Source organism: Ruditapes philippinarum, unplaced genomic scaffold, assembly GCF_026571515.1.
Source record: "Ruditapes philippinarum isolate M1 unplaced genomic scaffold, ASM2657151v2 ctg1997_1_1_1_1, whole genome shotgun sequence".
NCBI lineage: Eukaryota > Metazoa > Mollusca > Bivalvia > Venerida > Veneridae > Ruditapes > Ruditapes philippinarum.
The window spans coordinates 99,355-120,414 of record NW_026851791.1 but is presented as its reverse complement, the minus strand read 5'-3'; the positions used below and the strand labels follow the sequence as shown (position 1 = coordinate 120,414).

At 33.7% G+C, this 21,060-nt stretch overlaps 1 protein-coding gene across 1 annotated transcript in view; it reads right to left on the bottom strand.

Annotated features, from left to right (window-relative positions):
* Positions 1–21,060, bottom strand: part of LOC132739686 (uncharacterized) — a 120,588-nt gene that overhangs the window by 94,638 nt on the left and 4,890 nt on the right. The window contains exon 2 of the mRNA XM_060727450.1: positions 8,824–9,229. Within this exon, the coding sequence (XP_060583433.1) occupies positions 8,824–9,193 (370 nt within the window). The 5' untranslated portion in view covers positions 9,194–9,229. The remainder of the gene's footprint in view (positions 1–8,823; positions 9,230–21,060) is intronic.

The following is a 21,060-nucleotide window of genomic DNA, read 5'->3' as shown; positions in this document are numbered from 1 at the left end:
TATGAGTGCTGAAACTGAAAGTTCAAAATTTTTCCAATATTCAAGAAAGATAAGTTTGTCCAAAATCATTGAACCACGACCAAATTCAAACTTAAACTGCTTATTCCTAAGATGTATCTATATTATTTTCAAAGTGAAAGGGACATAACTCTGCCAAAAAAATCATCGAACCATGACCAAATTCCAACTTGACCTGCCCATTCCTTTGACATATCCATATGTCAAATTTGAGTTGAATATGTAACCCTGCTGGGTAGATAATGAACAGAAACTGTAAATTTCATATTAATTTCAAAGTGAAAGGGGCATTACTCTGCCAAAAATCATTGAACAATGAACAAATTAGAACTGGGCCTGGGCATTCCAAAAACATATCCATATGTCAAATTTGAGTTGAATGTGTTGTACTGTTGGGGAGATAATAAACAGAAACTGAAAATTTCATATTATTTTCAAAGTAAAAGGAGCATAACTCTGCAAAAAATCATCGAACCATGACCAAATTTGAACTTGACCTGTATTTTCTCATGACAAGTCCATATGTCAAATTTGAGTTGAAAATGTTGTACCGTTGTGGAGATAATGAACGGAAACTCAAAATTTCATATTATTTTCAAAGTAAAAGGAGCATAACTCTGCAAAAAATCATCGAACCATGACAAAATTCGAACTTGACCTATATTTTCTCATGACATATCCATATGTAAAATTTGAGTTGAATGAGTTGTACCGTTGGGGAGATAATGAACGGAAACTGAAAATTTCATATTATTTTCAAAGTAAAAGGGGCATAACTCTGCCAAAAATCATCGAACCATGACCAAATTCGAACTTGACCTGTATTTTCTCATGACATATCCATATGTCAAATTTGAGTTGAATATGTGCAACCGTTACTAAGATAATGAACGGAAACTGATGATGACGGAATGACAGAATGACGGAAGGACGGAAGGACGGAACAGGGTAACACTATATGCCCCGGCCATTACATGGCGGGGGCATAAAAATAATGAAACTTGTTATTTAGGTAAACCCATAAATGCTATGACACAGTTATACATACATGTACACCTTTATTATTCAATTCAGTCCTCTAAAGGTCTATCTCGTTATCTAAAGCAGTCATTAAAATGAAATTTGATGATTTATGACACCCATTTAGCTGGCTATGTTTGGTTATTTCAACTATTGTATCAGACTGCCAAATCATCCTGGTCTTAATACTATTACCAGATCTACACAGTCTGGGCATTGTCTACAAAAAATTGATGGACCATTTCTAATGACATACATAAATCTAGTACTTTTGAAGTAACCTCAGGAATGGCTAAAAAAACTAATTTAGTAAATATAATATTTCATTATGTAGATATTACAGTTTAGTATATCAAAATATAACTTGTTGAAGCGAATTTAGATCATACAGTCTATAAAGAGGGAGAATGAGAGAGATATAGAAAAGAGGCAAAAAGAGATGAGAGCTCAAACAAAGAGAGGCGTAGAAGAGAAAAGGTGAACAGAGACTGGGAAATAAGAGAGGGAAAACAAAGAGAGGGACAGAAGAGAGAAAGGTGAACAGAGACTGAGAAATAAGAGAGGTAAAACAAAGAGAGGGGTAGAAGAGAGAAAGGTGAACGATACTGAGAAATAAGAGAGGGAAAACAAAGAGAGGGGTAGAAGAGAGAAAGGTGAACAGAGACTGGGAAATAAGAGAGGTAAAACAGAGAGAGGGGTGGATGAGAGCTCAAACAAAGAGAGGGATAGAAGAGAGAAAGGTGAACAGAGACTGGGAAATAAGAGAGAGAAAACAAAGAGAGGGGTAGAAGAGAGAAAGGTGAACAGAGACTGGGAAATAAGAGAGGTAAAACAGGGAGAGGGGTAGATGAGAGCTTAAACAAAGAGAGGGGTAGAAGAGAGAAAGGTGAACAGAGACTGGGAAATAAGAGAGGTAAAACAGGGAGAGGGGTAGATGAGAGCTTAAACAAAGAGAGGGGTAGAAGAGAGAAAGGTGAACAGAGACTGGGAAATAAGAGAGATAAAACAGGGAGAGGGGTAGATGAGAGCTTAAACAAAGAGAGGGGTAGAAGAGAGAAAGGTGAACAGAGACTGGGAAATAAGAGAGGTAAAACAGGGAGAGGGGTAGATGAGAGCTTAAACAAAGAGAGGGGTAGAAGAGAGAAAGGTGAACAGAGACTGGGAAATAAGAGAGGTAGAACAGAGAGAGGGGTAGATGAGAGCTAAAACAAAGGGAGGGGTAGAAGAGAAAAGGTGAATATAGACTGGGAAATAAGAGAGGTAAAACAGGGAGAGAGGTATATGAGAGCTAAAACAAAGAGGGGTAGAAGAGAAAAGGTGAATAGAGACTGGGAAATAAGAGAGGTAAAACAGGGAGAGAGGTATATGAGAGCTAAAACAAAGAGGGGTAGAAGAGAGAAAGGTGAACAGAGACTGGGAAATATGAGAGGTAAATTAACAGAGAGAGGGGTAAATGAGAAGGGGCACATTATTAAATTTTGAAATTTCCTTTTTTTCCATACGCAGAAAAAGTTACAAAAATGTATTTAAGAGGGAAAAAGTATTTATGAATGTTATGCACTTTACTTTTCAGTAAAAGTACAATCCATTAAATAACATTTGATTAATAATATCAGTCAGTTACTTTATCTATAAGTAAACAGCATCTATACAACCCAGGTACTTTTATTGTGATGGTAACTTTTATTAGGTTTATAAATTATGCAGATTAACCCAGTCATGACATAGAACACATAAGAGTCAATGACCTGCAATAGCCTTTTTTCTATTGCATAGACTAATATATGGGTTAGGATATATGGCAGCTTCTGGTGGAAAACAAGCTATATAACTTTAGAGATATATGTATCAATGAAGTACTTTCAAAATGTATCACACTTTTCACCATTTCAAGTTGATATCTCCAATACTTCTACATTTCAACATAAATCACTCTCTATGACAAAAAAAAAATTGTGGTCAAAGGGAAGCAACTCTTACACAACTTACTCAAAAAAGCACGATAATGTATGAAATACATTCAAGTTGATGTGTTAATAAAAGAGAATTAATTATAAATCAAGTAAATATTGAAACTTATCATGAAACTATGCAAAGAAAAACCAATGCCGGCTTTTTGAATTTGTTAAAAGCACACCTGTCTTTTTTTTGTTAGTTTTAGTTTTTTCTTTCTTTTTTCTGTTATTTTTTTTCGTCTGACCTATTTTCATCATAATGTAAAAAGCCTTTTGTATGTGGAACTAAAAATTAAAAAAAACAACAAAAAAACAAAGAAATCGATAGGGCTGCATGCCAGACTTTTCTTAGTGTCCGATAGTAAAGTAAGAGCCTGGATAATCGTGAATTTTCCAAGTTCCATTAAGGGCCCTAAATCTATCAAAATCCATATTAAGAGTTAGATAGTGACCTCCATTAAAATTTTGTATTATGGTCTCAAATAAGTGTGTAGTTGCAACCCATTGCCTTCAGTAGTTTTGAATATACCAATTTGCACACAAAAACTTTACCAAATTGTAAAGTTTAATGAACACCCATGTGAAGAAAATATATCTGACTTATTATCCTTACAATTGAGCTAAAAATCTTAAATATGAAACCATCACGGCACTACACATGTTCAATTTTAGAGGGATCAAATACACTGTAGGTTATGATAGACAGCTTAAGGAAGCAAGCCTGAAAAAAAGATCAGCCCATACTTTTTTTCATGCCACTCTTGTAACAAGTTCAATATCTTCTAATGAACTTCTCTAACCATTGATCCTGTTATAAATATCTCCTTGACTAGAATCATGTGACAGAAAGGCATCATGGAAATCTACTATCAATACCAACACAACAAAAAAATAACAGCGGAGTTCAAAGTGACCTACAAGCAGTATCCTCTGATTTTGCTTATCCATACCATAATATACTCTATCAGTACAATAAATGTGTGCACATGTCTGTGCATGAGTGTGAGTTCATACCAGTGATGAGTATTATCAGTCTGAGATATCAAACTTTATCAGTCTGAGAAATCAGTCTTTATCAGTCTGAGATATCAGACTATCAGTCTTTATCAGTCTGAGATATCAGTCTTTATCAGTCTGAGATATCAGTATTTATCAGTCTGAGATATCAGACTTTATCAGTCTGAGATATCAGACTTTATCAGTCTGAGATATCAGTCTTTATCAGTCTGAGCAGTCGAGATATCAGTCTTCATCAGTCTGAGATATCAGTCTTTTTCAGTCTGAGCAGTCTGAGATATCAGTCTTTATCACTCTGAAGTATCAGTTTTCATCAGTCTGAGATATCAGTCTTTATCACTCTGAAGTATCAGTCTTTATCACTCTGAGATATCAGACTTTATCAGTCTGAGATATCAGTCTTTATCAGTCTGAGATATCAGTCTTTATCACTCTAAGATATCAGTCTTTATCAGTCTGAGATATCAGTCTTCATCAGTACAAGATATCAGTCTTTATCAGTCTGAGCAGTCCGATATATCAGTCTTTATCACTCTGAAGTATCAGTTTTCATCAGTCTGAGATATCAGTCTTTATCACTCTGAAGTATCAGTTTTCATCAGTCTGAGATATCAGTCTTTATCACTCTGAGATATCAGTCTTTATCACTGAGATAGCAGTCTTTATCAGTCTGAGATATCAGTCTTTATCAGTCTGAGATATCAGTATTTATCAGTCTGAGATATCAGACTTTATCAGTCTGAGATATCGGTCTTTATCAGTCTGAGATATCAGTCTTTATCAGTCTGAGTAGTCCGAGATATCAGTCTTCATCAGTCTGAGATATCAGTCTTTTTCAGTCTGAGCAGTCCGAGATATCAGTCTTTATCACTCTGAAGTATCAGTTTTCATTAGTCTGAGATATCAGTCTTTATCACTCTGAAGTATCAGTCTTTATCACTCTGAGATATCAGACTTTATCAGTCTGAGATATCAGTCTTTATCAGTCTGATATATCAGTCTTTATCACTCTAAGATATCAGTCTTTATCAGTCTGAGATATCAGTCTTCATCAGTCTGAGATATCAGTCTGAGCAGTCCGATATATCAGTGTTTATCACTCTGAAGTATCAGTTTTCATCAGTCTGAGATATCAGTCTTTATCACTCTGAAGTATCAGTTTTCATCAGTCTGAGATATCAGTCTTTATCACTCTGAGATATCAGTCTTTATCACTGAGATAGCAGTCTTTATCAGTCTGAGATATCAGACTTTATTAGTCTCTTGATCAATATAGGTCTGTGAGTCTATATAAGTGTGTTGCATCAATCTTTGACATCAGTCCTGGATTTAAGATTGTGCTTTCAATCTGTGACATCAAGTCATATATTTCAGACTGTGCTATCAATCTGTGAATATCAGTCCTGGATTTCAGTCTGTGCTTACATCTGTGACATTAGTCCTGGATTTAAGACTGTGTTATCAATCTGTGACATCAAGTTCTAGATTAAAGACTGTGCTATCAATCTGCAACATCAGTCCTGGATTTAAGACTGTGCTATCAATCTGTGACATCAGTCCTAGATTTTTCAGACTGTGCTATCAATCTGAGACATCAGTTCAGATTTAAGACTGCGCTTTCAATCTGTGACATCAAGTACTAGATTACAGACTGTGCTATCAATCTGTGCTATCAGTCCTGAATTTAAGACTGTACTATCAATCTGTGACTTCAGTCTGTGCTATCAATCTGTGAATGTCAGTCCTGGATTTGTGTCTGTGCTTACATCTGTGACATTAGTCCTGGATTTAAGACTGTGTTATTAATCTGTGACATCAGGTCCTAGATTTCAGACTGTGCTATCAATCTGGGACATCAATCCTATATTTAAGACTGTGCTATCACTCTGTGACATCAGTCCTGGATTTAAGACTGCGCTATCAATCTGCGACATCAGTCCTGGATTTAAGATTGTGCTATCAATCTGCGACATCAGTCCTGGATTTAAGACAGCGCTATCAATCTGTGACATCAGTCCTGGATTTAAGACTGTGCTATCAATCTGTGACATCAAGTCCTAGATTTCAGACTGTGCTATCAATCTGCGACATCAGTCCTGGATTTAAGACTGCACTATCAATCTGTGACATCAAGTCCTAGATTTAAGACTGTGCTATAAATCTGCGACATTTGTCATGGATTTAAGACTGTGCTATCAAACTGTGACATCAGTCCTGGATTTAAGACTGCGCTATCAATCTGTGACATCAGTTCGGATTTAAGACTGCATTATCAATCTGTGATATCAGTCCTGGATTTAAGACTGCGCTATCAATCTGTGACATCAGTTCGGATTTAAGACTGCGCTATCAATCTTTGACATCAAGTCCTAGATTTAAGACTGCACTATCAATCTGCGACATTTGTCCTGGATTTAAGACTGTGCTATCAATCTGTGACATCAGTCCTGGATTTAAGACTGCGCTGTCAATCTGTGACATCAGTTCGGATTTAAGACTGCGCTATCAATCTTTGACATCAGTCCTGGATTTAAGACTGTGCTATCAATCTGTGATATCATGCCTATATTAAAGACTGCGCTATCAATCTGTGACATCAGTCCTGAATTTAAGACTGGGCTATCAATCTGTGACATCAAGTGCTAGATTTCAGACTGTGCTATGAATCTGTGACATCAGTCCTAGATTTCAGACTAATAGTATCTGTCATATGTTGCGGTTCAGACCGAAATATCCGTCCAAAGGGTGCCCATGGGCGGGTTCCAAAGGGATGGATATTCCGGTCCTAACGTCAAACATATGTCAGATATTTTTTCTTGCATGTTCTGCCATATCATTTCATATTTCAAATTGTTTACGTCAATGTGATATATGTTCATGGAAATTAAAGTCATTTCATCCATAACTATTTTCTTACAATAGCGTATGAACTTACAACTTAAATAACAAAGGCGAAATGGCCTCATCCAAAGCACAATTTTCCTTCTAAAACGACATCATTTTAACGCGGTTCATTCATTTAGTGCGCTAAAATGACGTTGCTTGGCAAACGACTCATCTGGCACCCCCCATGCCAGATGAAATTTCCGGCATGGGTAAAACTCACAGAAACGCCAGTCTGCTATGCAAGAATGTGCTATCAATCTGTGACATCAGTCCTGGATTTAAGACTGTACTATCAATCTGTTGCATCAGTCCTAGATTTCAGACTGTGCTATCAAACTGTGACATCAGTCCTGGATTTAAGACTGTGCTATCAAACTGTGACATCAGTTCTGGATTTAAGACTGTGCTATCAAACTGTGACATCAGTTCTGGATTTAAGACTGTGCTATCAAACTGTGACATCAGTTCTGGATTTAAGACTGTGCTATCAAACTGTGATATCAGTCCTGGATTTAAGACTGTGCTATCAAACTGTGACATCAGTCCTGGATTTAAGACTGTGCTATCAAACTGTGACATCAGTCCTGGATTTAAGACTGTGCTATCAAACTGTGACATCAGTTCTGGATTTCAGACTGTGCTATCAAACTGTGACATCAGTTCTGGATTTCAGACTGTGCTATCAAACTGTGACATCAGTTCTGGATTTCACTCATTGAAATACATTGTGGATTTCAATCTGTGCTACCAGTCTGTTATGTGTGTTAGTGACATAAGTCTTAGAATTATCATTTTAGTAAAATGAAGTGAGCGAATGATCTGGAATTTTACACACAATTTACAAGAACTACATCAAATGAATCATTTATCTCAAAAAATATTTCCAGTACCATCATGTCAAAAAAATGCAATAGAGTCCCTTTAAGAGAAATCAATGGTCTCATTTTTTTTTCGCCATATATATTTGATATCAAACACACAGAGGAATGTGAACCTAAACTGCGTAGGAGTAAGTTTTCCGAATAGAACATATCCTGAATAGAACATATCCTCTCGTATACTAGATCAAAGTTTATTCTGGCAAATGCATCAAAGAAATAACTGTACCTTTTTTTCATAAGCTTTTTGCTTTTTTCAAGTAGACTGTAACAGTTTTCAAGCAGACTGTAACAGTACCAACTCTCAGCAATCAGTTACAAATTAACTGATATTCTGTGATGGGGAAAATATATACAATGGATTCCACAGCTGTCATATTAAGAAATAATTGTATTTCCATCACACTGCTTACGTAATCATGTCACATCATTTTTTTTTATCAATTTTCTTTTTGGCATCTTCACTGAATGATGTTTGTCAGTAAAAAATAAATCAGAAAAAAAAAGGTTTCACACTGTATCAAGGATCAATTAGAAATGTTAATCAAAGTATAAAATAAAATGGTCTAAGGGGAGCAACTCTTGCATATGTGGAGTATCCTGGGCAAACTGGAGAACCATTCCATTTCAACCCACTTATTTAATACTAAATCAAAATATCTTTATAAAAACACCAACCAATAAATATATGACATTTATAGAGAAGAAGGTTAGGTGCATTTCACTATTGTACATACACGTTGTGTATTAATGCAATTGCTTGATCATACATGTATATCTACATGTATCTATACATAAGTAAAATTTAATAATGATAAAACTCAGTCTCTGTACAAAACTAAGCATCACAAGCCTACATCATAATATTGATGAAATAATTAATTAAAAAAGATTTTTGTTGTTCATTTTTCATGTACATGTATGTATATAGAATCATTCAATTTATTTCAAGATAGTCTAAGGGGAATAATCTATTATAATTTATCTTACAAATTAAAGATAAGTGGCTTCCCTTGGCTAATAAATAATGATAATTTAAACAAACAAACCTGAGTCCACAATGTTTGGCTCTTCATGCAACGCTGGTACTGTTGAAGTTGACCTTGTCTTTGGGGGGATGGGAGGAAGTTCAGGTGGGGGATCCATAACTTCCCCATCATGACCTTTCACCCCTAGATACTTCATGTAAGGGCCTGGAAACAGCCCCTGCAAATTTCGAGATACATTGTATCCTCTAAGCCATTCCTGTGGGTTTTCAGGCTTCATACCACCTAAATCTCGTCCCGAGACCTCTAGGATATCCCCTTGCTCGACCAGCATGTATGTATTACTATCGTCATCGTGATCTAGAGGATTGTACCGGTATCTGGCCTCATATACATGTACGTCATCCATTTTTGACTCTACTGATCTCACCATAACAATGATTAGTTTCAGACAGAATGAAATCTAAATCTGAAAAAAAAAAAAATGTTTACTTAGTATTATAAATAAGTAATTATAATTTTCATTCACAGTTAGCATCTCTTAAGTTGCATAATTTGTCTTCATTGAAAAGTTATTAAAAAGCCCTAAAATTTTTTATTACATTTCATTCTGGAGTCTTTTTTGAAACAAGGGGGTCATTTGCCACAAAGCGCTCACCTGGAGACAGAATGGTTAAGTCTTAAATGCTGAAAGTTTGTGTCAACTATAATACCCGAGTTCTATAAATTTCCAAATTTAATAGGACCTACTGTCTTCAGAATAAACAAAAGGGCCTTAATGGCCCTAATATCGCTCACCTGAATATATATATTCTCCATGACAAGGATCATTACAATTTAGTAATATTGTAACTATAAGTGAAAGCAGATATAAAATCTAAATAGGGGACCAAAAGGAACATTTCTGTGAAGATTTGTCATTTGTTTCAAAGAAGATGTTGTTTAGAGAAATTGTTGATAACAAATGATGGATGATGGATTTGGGGGGAATCACAAAACTTCACCAGGACTTGCTCAGATGAGCTAAAAAATACAACAAAGAAACATAATTTCAAAAGTAGATTGATACTCAAAAACATGTATAAAAAAATAAACAGAGACATACTTGTTGATAAGGAAGTTCAAAAACTAAGGGGAATGATTGGCTGAAAATGTATCATTAAAAAACCAATACTTTACATAACATATTTATACAATTTCAAGTATTGAAAGTGTCTCAATAAAAAATAAATAAATTCCTAGAAAATATTGAAACAATAAAAATTCCTAGAATTGCTATCCTGCTATTATTAAATTATGGTCGCAGCTTGAAGAAAGCACCTTATGTGTGTCAATATATGTGACTTTAAATGCTAAAAAATATTTGTTTCTGCTGTTCGAAATTTTCAGATCTGCTGGAAAACTTTCATATTTATGAATCACCACAGTATCTTGATATATTTATATTTAGCCAAGCTTGACTTTTCCTTATTTCTAAAGTCAAACTCATCAGAGGAAGAATATTATAGTAAAGAGTACTCCAGAAAACATTTTTTTTTATAACAAATAAAATTCAAATTTCATATTTGACCTTGAAGGTGAAGGTCATAATCAATTTGGTCTACTTAAAGGTCTTGCCCAAAGGATAATTGTGTCAAAGTATAAAGAAAATGAGTATTCAGAAATAACAAAGTTCATAAATAACAAAACTATTGCAATTATAACAAAAATCAAGCAAATTCATTCATTTGACCTTCAAAGCCTCAAGGTCAGGGTCATTGATAAGTGAAATTTCATTTTGGATTTAGTCTTCTGGAAGGTCTTGTACAACGGATTAATGTGCCCAATTATGATGACAATCCATTCATAAATAATAAAGTTATAGCAAATTATAGCAATACTCAAACATTTGACCTTTAAATCAAGGTCATTTATGAGTCAATGTTCAGTCAGATCTACTTGGTCTTGTCAAAAGGGTTTTTGTGTCTACGTATGAAGACAGGTCTTGTCAAAAGGGTTTTTGTGTTCAAGTATGAAGACAATCCATTTATCCATAATATTCTTTTGAAAAAGTCTAGCATGACATCTATTTTTTATGCATTTTTATTTGTGCAGGGGCAACAACTCTTGAACACTGTCAGTAGCTGTTTAAACTGAGTAAATATTTGAATATACCAGTAATCAAATTGAATATTGTTGTTTGTTTTTTTTGTTCTTTTGTCTTTTTTTAAAGCTCATCCCACCCCCTTTCAAAACTGCATTTTCTTTTTCAAACATTTTTTCAATTAGATTACATGTACATTCAAATATTTAATCAGTTTAAACGGCTCATTGATGGCATCTTTTTAAAAGGTAGATAATTGTACAAACATGGTAGATAAATAGATGTACGAACAAAGTTTAAGGTTTCCCCTGATATTATGAGATATCTATTTTTACTTGTATCAATATTAGCTTATCACAAAGATAAGTGTAATTATACATGCATGTCTGTAGTTCTTTAATATACATGTACCTCTCACAGAATAACAACAGTATAAATGTCACTGCATTTATTTTGAACAGTTGACATCAGTAAAAAATAGACTTACTCCAGAATTAAGAATATTTGGGTTTTTCCCAGATACTCCGTAGGTACAAACAAATTTTTAACAGTTACAGCTTCGAAAATAAGCATAAAAGGTTGACTTATATATTGTGAAGTGCACTGTGAAGCTATAACGGTTAAAGTTAGTTTGTATCTACAGATTAGCTGGGAAAAACTCACATTTGCCGTCAGTTCCGGAGAACGTGTACTGTCTAACCAGCTCTTATTGTTAATTATTTCTAAGTAAGTCCTTTAGATCTCTCCTCCCCTTAAGATTACATCAATATTATTAACATTTGTGAACGCCCTTCACTAAATCGAAACAGAAGGGTTTTATAATTCAAACATTTTGACCCTTATGAATGTAGCCTGCTAGCAGTGACTGAATCTACCCACGTGACCAGTGCTGACCAAGATCAGCTGGCATTCCAGTGTTGTCTGATCTTGCTACTCTGTCCTTATATATTTTGAAATTTTCCCTGGAAATAATGAACAGTTGTGTCCAGATTTAAAGATGGGCAAGTCTATGTAAGATATAAATGGTTTAAGAAAGGACCATTTGATGACAATATATAATTTGATTGGTGCTCTATTCCTTACTTCACATGATGGATTATATCCAAAGACTATCATTTTATGATCCTACATGTAAAGGCAGCAAAGGCAATGTTGCGATAACAAAACATACTTATTTAAAGATAACCTATTTAAAGATTACCTATTAGTAAGTTTAAAAAGAAGAGAAATAAATTCATAGGTTAAATCTATTTAAAGCTATGGAGATTAGATTTAATTTAAACATAAATTAGTGATTACTATGATTAGAACTACATATTATTTATTTTAGCTTGGCTGATGACTAAAGTTTTAAACTTTTTTCAACAGTTGGAACTTACAAGTACTGGTGCCATGTTAAGAAACTTGGTCACGACCCTCGAAGGATCAAACCCTCAATTTTGGGTAGACAGGCCGAATTCAAAAAAAAAAAATTGGGCTATCGTGACTTGATTTATAAGAAAAATCTTAAGAAAAATGCTAGCCCAAGGCTATTATACTGGTGCCTCATATTTCCGTGGTACTTAACTGTTTAGCAGACAATAAAAGTTAACTGGATAAAATTCTGGAAAACACTGTGAATATTAAAGGAAAGACATGTCAATTGCATCATAGTTTATTCCATTTGATGTTTTCATGTAAGCAATTATGTAAACAACATTGTAATAACACCCATCTGCGGCCTTTTGAGTAAATTTGTGTTCTCATATTTCCAAGGCAATTGCATTTTAACAGTTTCAAAAGCAAAACCAATAGTAAACTTTATTTATAAGTACACCTATACCTAAGATCGTCTGAAAGGGGCGATTTTCTCTTTGGCATTTATCAAATACCTCAGTGGTTGTTTAACAAAGAAGATTTTCTTAATAGGTATGAAATCTAAAAGAAAAATGGTGAAATATTAAATAACTTTGCTCTTAATCTGAATACAATATTTTTTTTTAGTTCTATATAAAACATTTTGATAAAAGTACAATAAAATAGTAAAAGTAAAACTACTAGCAGGTTCATTAAGTCTAGGAGGTATTTTAGAGTGTTTAAGCCTGATACCTTGGAAATATGGGTACCACGGAAATACGAGGCACCAGTATACAATCAATGTTTGGGCAATTACTGGTGAGAAAGTCATTTGATATTGTTTATTTTTATTTTTAGCTCTGGTGACATCTAAAATCGGGACCAATGCAAGGATGCTACAGGCAATCTTTTAAAATACATTACAGGTAATTCTAGCCTATTGTTTTACAAACAAGAGCTGTCGGAAGGACAGCATGCTCGACTATTCTAAGTGCTTGATAGTAAAAGAGCCTTGATACTGTTAAATTTTTCAAGTTCACAAAAGGGCTAATTTTTTTTTATAAATTCATGTTATAGGCCTTAGAGAGAGTCTAATTATACAGTATTGGCTTGACTATTTGGAAGGTAATGTCACAAGGTGTTTTATTGAGTATAATAATACTAATTACCTATGAATACATAAATTTGACAGAAAAGGTACAATAGCTTGTTATTAAGATGTTTAATCAAGTAAATCACTGCTTTATTATTATGAATGCATAAAATTGTCCCAAAAAAAGGCAAAAACCCTTCAGTAGTTATTGAGATAACAGCTTACAAGCAAAACTTTACCATGAATTTCTAAGTTGAAAAAGGGGAGAAAAATCAGCCTAAATGAAAGATAGAATTATGGATCTTTGTCAGTGACCTACAATTATGACCCTAAATGCATATGTGAAGTTTTAAATAAATATCTTTAATATTTATTGAGATATGTAAAACTTGCATGTAAACATTAACCAAGACACTAAGTAGAAAAGGGGATATGAATCAGCCTTAATGCAAGACAGAGTTATGGAACTTGGTCAGTGACATACAATTATGACCCTCCAATTTATAATGACCCTAAGTGCATGTGTAAAGTTTCAAGTAAATATCTTTGAAGACCTTTAACCAAAATTTCTAAGTTTCAAAGGGGCAAATAATTCTGCAAATATTGCAGGCAGAGTTATGCAATTTTGCAAACTGATGTACATTGCTACTATAAAAAGGTATTTTAAATTTCAATTGAATATCTCAAGCAATAATTGAGATATTTGACTTTACAAAAAAACTTTAACCAAAATTTCTAAGTTCCAAAGGGGCATAATTCTGTCAATATTGTAGGCAGAGTTATCCAACTTGTCAATCTGATGTACCTTGTTACTATAAATAAGTATTGTAAGTTTCAATTGAATATCTCAAGCAATAATTGAGATATTTGACTTTACAAAAAACTTTAACCAAAATTTCTAAGTTAAAAAGGGGCATAATTCTGTCAATATTGTAGGCAGAGTTATCCAACTTGTCAATCTGATGTACATTGTTACTATAAATAAGTATTGTAAGTTTCAATTGAATATCTCAAGCAATAATTGAGATATTTGACTTTACAAAAAACTTTAACCAAAATTTCTAAGTTAAAAAGGGGCATAATTCTGTCAATATTGTAGGCAGAGTTATCCAACTTGTCAATCTGATGTACATTGTTACTATAAATAAGTACTGTAAGTTTCAATTGAATATCTCAAGCAATAATTGAGATATTTGACTTTACAAAAAACTTTAACCAAAATTTCCAAGTTAAAAAGGGGCATAATTCTGTCAATATTGTAGGCAGAGTTATCCAACTTGTCAATCTGATGTACTTTGTTACTATAAATAAGTATTGTAAGTTTGAATTGAATATCTCAAGTAATAATTGAGATATTTGAATTTACAAAAAACTTTAACCAACGCAGACGCCGACGCGGACGCGGACGCGGACGCCGACGCCGGGGCGACTACAATAGCTCTCATATTCTTCGAATAGTCGAGCTAAAAACAAGCATTTGATAGTATTGCGGGCAATACAGTAGTCCCCTACCGGTCCCTCAAAAAGTTCTTTAATTGTCATACACTCCTGTGTATTGCCATTTATAATGAATTTGAGGATGAAGTCTGTATTTGAAAATATCAACCACAAAACATAATAAAATAAGTTTGTCTATATCACAGTAATGTGTTAAGTTTCCATGCTTAGTAAGGAAATTATGTTTATACAACCTTGTCATATTATTACGATGTGGGATTTTAAAGTAAATCCTATAAGGAATGAAGAAGTTGGAGTGAAAATACCAGTTTCTCGAAAAAAATCTAAGTTTCAAGGGGGACATAATTCTGGAAATAGTCTTGCTAGAGTATTTAACCTTCTCAAAAATGTTGAGTGATAATAAGAAACATATATATGAAGTTTGAAGTAGATACATTAGGAAATAAAGAAGTTATTTAAAAAAGACAACATTTTTTCCCCTAAAAAATCTAAGTTCAAGGGAGGTAATACTGATATTTTTTGTGCTAGAGTTATAAACCATGTCACATATGATGTGGTTGATGACCAGAAACTTATATTTAAAGTTTGAAGTAAACACCTTAAGAAATAAAGAACATATAGTGAAAAAGCTGAAAAATTTAAATCAGAAATCTTGAAATTAAGGCTATTTGTTGCCATAGCAACCAGAATTTTCAACATAGGAAGAAAAGAAAAAGATGTGCATAATCTCCAGACTGCCATCTACCCATATTTCAAGTTTCATAAAAATATTTTCAGTACTTTTTGAGTTATCACTGGATCCAGTTTATGTGTTAAATTTGCCATATTTTCAGACTATTTGTTGCCATAGCAACCAGAATTTTCAACATAGGAAGAAAAAGAAAAGACGTGCATAATCTCCATACTGCCATCTATCCATATATCAAGTTTCATAAAAATATTTTCAGTACTTTTTGCGTTATCGCGGGATCCAGTTTTGTGGACTGACGGACTGACAGACAGACGGACAGACGGACGGACGGACAGACGGACGGAGGGTAAACCTAAAGTCCCCTCCGGTTAAACCGGTAGGGGACTAAAAAAATATGTATTAGAGAATTGTTGATGTCATACATTGGACACTCATACAAATGTATATATCAAACTCTCACAATGTCTGCTAAAGTGCTTGGTTCTGGTGATCTATATATATGCTTTTAAATTATCAGTCTTTTTTACTTCCTAAAAGCCTTATTCAATGAGTGTCTCTCTCAAATGCTTTTTCAATGATATGGTGGTGGCAAGGCTAAGGCTTTTTCATATTAGGAAAAATGTGCCATATGATATCCAAATTGGGATAATTTTCATGCATTGATATGAAATTCGTTTTACCATATTTAATATTTACATGTACTTTAGACTTACGAATTTAAAAAAATTTAATTCTTAAAAAAAAATCTTTGTTTTTATTATGAAATTTTGAAAAGATACACATGTTAAAGATTAAATGGGGAAATATTACTTGATAGCAGGCCTTGTGCTCTATTGGACGTCTAGATTGATCTTTAATTAAAGATTGCTACTGTTAACTTAAATAAATGAACTGAAAGTATCCCTATTGCATATTTCTGTACTCAATGGCCTTGACAATGAAATCTTACATTTATAATAGAATTATATGAATTTCATTTCCCTGTTTCATTATGTAAATAAACAAATGGATGACTTATTATTTTTGTCTCATACGGATTATTTACGTATCGACCTACCTTTTAGCATGCAAAGAATCAGTCAAAACATAGAAAATAATCTTTCATTGTGTATGTCAGATTTTTCATCCTTATTTGTAACCATCCTTGTTATTTGCCTTTAAATAATATTTCACATCTCCTTGGAGTACAGGGGATAGGTTGAGGGATAGCGGAGATTAACTACATGTAACTATAATAAGTCATTATTAATATTATCTGTGACGAGCAGCTTGAAAACTTGTCAATAATTAGCAATAACTTCCAGCTAAGATACCGTATATCCGGTTATTTTTGGGTATAGCAAATTTCGCGATTTTGGCAGTAATCTAATTTTGGCGAATCTTATTACACATACGAGGGCTGTTCAAAAAGTTCGTGAACTGCGGCTCTGCTGTTCACATCTTTTAATTTGCGTATATGATTTTACAAGAGACATATATGAAAATATGTCCTTAATAAACAGTGAAAAAATCAATACAATATGTTTACAAATAAGAATTCTGTGACAGTTACAAATCACAAGGGGTGCACAATCCGGCGCACGCTGATGATGAAACAAAATGACGTTCGTGACGTCGCAATATAAATGAAACATTTTACCAGCGTCATTGTTTCTGAAAGTACTCTTTTTAGTGTTCAATATCTGCGGATCATATACCAAAACCATTTTTCTGTTTGCGATGATGACCCGAGATATAAAGTGGTCATCTATTCGCTCCATTCTCCGTATAAAGGTCCAAGTGCCACATACTTTCCGCTCTTTATCGGGATTTTTGGGTAATTTAGACACTAAACGGACAGTGTTATTAAGTTAATTCAATTGTTGATTGATAGTATCAATTTGAAACCGCCCTTGTCCGATCTTTAAACAATATGATTATCGATGATAAAGAAAATATTTTATCAACTGACAATTATTCTATGCGGTAAATCTACTGAACACCGGCTAGCATTAATTATCAAACGGACCAGGGTAAATACAGGAAATACAAATAATAACTACAAGTATTTATTGTAAATACGCATATATCCTGATGAATGAACTAAAATATTATTTTAATTAAATTAAATTGTTTTGTCAGAATTGAATGCATAGACCCGATGCACAAATTAAACATGTCGGACATCTCGCAAAACTGTCATAATGCCTGAACTTATGTAGATCTGTTGCAATTGACGTTACAAACGTCCCAACAATTTGCCGCTAAAATTATTCGTAGCCCTTTCTGTCTGTGAGCATGGATTTGCCGTATTGGAATCGCTTGCGCGCCCTGAAACCAAGAGACTTGCTCGACAACTCATTGTTTTTCGTTAATTTAATCACCTTATAAAAATATCAAAGGGCTGCAACCTCTGTGGTATTTTCTGATCTTTGCAATCTAAATCATACTGACTATCTGTATGTATTTTCCTATATAAGTTTATTTTATATACTATAATTAATCTTATGCAGCGACTGCGTCTGTAACAGTTTGAGATTGATACATATGGAATTTTGCATGACTAGAGTTGCATCAAAAAATCATTTTCATTTTTTATGACAGCCATACTTTATCGGCTACTTCCTTAAAAAAGACACTTCAAAAAAAAAAGTTGCCCTCGACTAGGATTTGAACCTTGGGCCTCTCACACCCTAAACAAGCGCGCTACCTCTGCACCACGGTGAAGTAATACATATGTAGCTTGAATAATAACAAATACATTGTAATTCTAAATTGAGAATTCCCATTCCGTGTTTGTAATCCTTACTAATTTCGAGGTATTTTCTTCACTATAAACCTGTTGTTTAACACTGATGAAAATAATTTAGCGAAAATCTTCTCGCCAAAACAGTACGACATGTATATATTCCAGATTTATGTGTACTACGCTCTGGAGTATTCGGTAATCGACATAGCTAAAAATAGCATTTTCATTGATTAAGCTTTACGGAAATAGCCGAACATTTTTCATTGGGTAAAAAAGATATTCATCCGCGAAATTTGTGATTGTAACCTCATATTTCTATTGACTACTCTAAACTTTTAATGCACTGTAATTCGTTAAATGCATACATTAAAAATTATTCTTTATTTTAAATTGCTGGTTTTAAAGCAGTTCTGAGTGAGAACTACTTTGCGTTGTTAGGTCTGTTAGGAAAATTTGTGTTAGACCGTGGATGTTAGCTATGTATTTACTGATCTTGCGATCAGAAAATACAATAAAGGAGTATACCACATTTATTGGTAAAAATTTCCGAAAGAGCGAATTTCTAGTTTTTAAACGGGGTTTATACTTCCCAACTTACCCGTCTGTCTACTGCTGCTCAAAACTTGTTTGTTCAGCTATTCAACGTCCAAACGACGCCAAAAGTCAGATTTATGTCATTTAAATATTAATAGATGATTACTTGTATTTAACTTCATAAAACAATCATTTAATTTGTTTCAACATTTGTTTATATTTAAACATTATATGAAAATTTCGGTGTGCGCCGATGTTGCGTTGCCATGATTATTAAAGTGCACATAACTCGTAAAGTAAATAAAAGTTAACAATAAAAGTAAATCTTACTTTTAAAAATCAAAGCACAGAAGGCGCTGAATTTGTTTGGGTCTCAGAATGTAAGAAAGGTGCAGGTTGTGAGATTATATGTTTAGTGCCACCAATGCTTTCCAGCGTTTTAATTGTAGTAAATTGGCTATAAGACTAATTGCAACACTGATATTCAATCCAATGTTTATTTGACTTTAACAATTTAAAAAAATGAGTTACCTTTACTGGGATTTGAACTCCAGACCTCTCGCTTCCTAAGCGAGCCCGAAAACCCTTCAGCCACGGTTAAATTTATATGTGAACGGCCTGAAGAAAACCATATTATTCTAAATTAGGGCTTGTAACGACTTTTAACTGTTGTTTAACACAGATGTAAATAATCCTGAAGCTTACTATAAGCATGTATATTTATAAAGAATCAAAGGGCTTCAAGTTCTTTGGTATTTTCTGATCTTTGCAATCTAAATCGTACTGTATATCTGTATGCATTTTCCTGTATAAGTTTATTTTTATGTATTATAATTCATTTTGTAAGGCACATACGGAATTCTGCATAACTAGAGTTGCATCAAAAAATCATTTATGTACTTTTTTACGACAGCCACACTTTATCCTTGTAAATCATGGCTACCTCCTTAACAAAAACAATTAAAAAAAGAATTTAACAAAAAAAAAATTTCCTCGACTGGGATTCGAACTCGAGACCTCTCACTCACTAATCGAGCGCGTTACCACTGTACCACGGAGAAGTTATACACAAATGACTGAATAATATCAAGTCATTCTAAATTTAGAACTTCCATTGCATTCAGGTTTGTAATCCTTATTAATTTCGAGGTTCAGGGTAAACCTGTTGTTTAAAATTGAAGTAAATATTTTAGCGAAAATCCTCTTGCCCAAACAGTCCGACATGTAGAATCTATATATTCCACTACTCGGTTTGTGTAGTATTCGGTAATCTACATGGCTAAAAATAGTATTTTCATTGATAAAATCATATTCATCCGCGTAATTTGTGATTGTGCATTTATTGACAATTCTATAAGCCAATGCTATTGTTTAACTTTAAATGCGTTGTAATTTGTTGGATACTTGTAACAAAATAAAATATTTCTTTCTTTTAAATCGCTAGTTTTAAGCTGTTTTGAGAACTACTTGATGTTAGGTTTGTCATAAACTTCTGTGTCAGAGATTGAATGACCGCTTTGTATTTAGTTATTTTCGATCAGAAAATACCAGAAAACAATATAAGAAATCTTCGACCATTCGGGAATTACTTTGCTTGAAAATTGATGCGCCTGTCTTTGACCATCTTTACGCAGTGATCTCCCCTGAATTTTTCGGCTTTAGTGTACATACAAAAGGGAAGTAACCGCTTCAAAAAAGTGGACTACTTTCGGCATTTGCAATTAAGAACATTAGACTCTGAAATTTCGCTACCATTATTTGTTTGGTCTGACGACCCAAACAAATAATAAAGACACTCTTTCGATTCATATCCACTAATGGTGTTTTTATGAACCAAGTAAAAAATGACAGCAAAAATCCACCAACTTTTTGAACATACCTCGTATTTATTTTTTTAGCTTTTTTTCTGCTGACAAAGATAGACCACTCTTTTTTTCAGAGATTTTTTGCTTTCACAGGTAAACCTTTTTACTTGTTTTCAGTTTCCCCTTTGATAAACATGTATTGCTTACAAGTATGTGTCTTGTCTTACTTTTTAGCTCGACTATTCGATAAGAATAAGTAGAGCTATTGCAGTCACCCGAGCGTCGGCGTCGGCGTAACCACTTATGTTAAAGTTTTTGTAATAGTTCAAATATTTTCAAAGTCCATTGACATATGGCTTTGAAACTTTGCACACTTGTTCACCATCATGACCCCAACCTGTAGACAGGAGGAGGTAACTCTATCAAGCATTTTGACAGAATTATGCCCCTTTTTTGACTTAGAATTTACGTTTAAGTTTTTGTAATACCTCAAATATTTTCAAAGTCCATTGACATATGGCTTTGAAACTTTGCACACTTGTTCACCATCATGACCCCAACTTGTAGACAGGA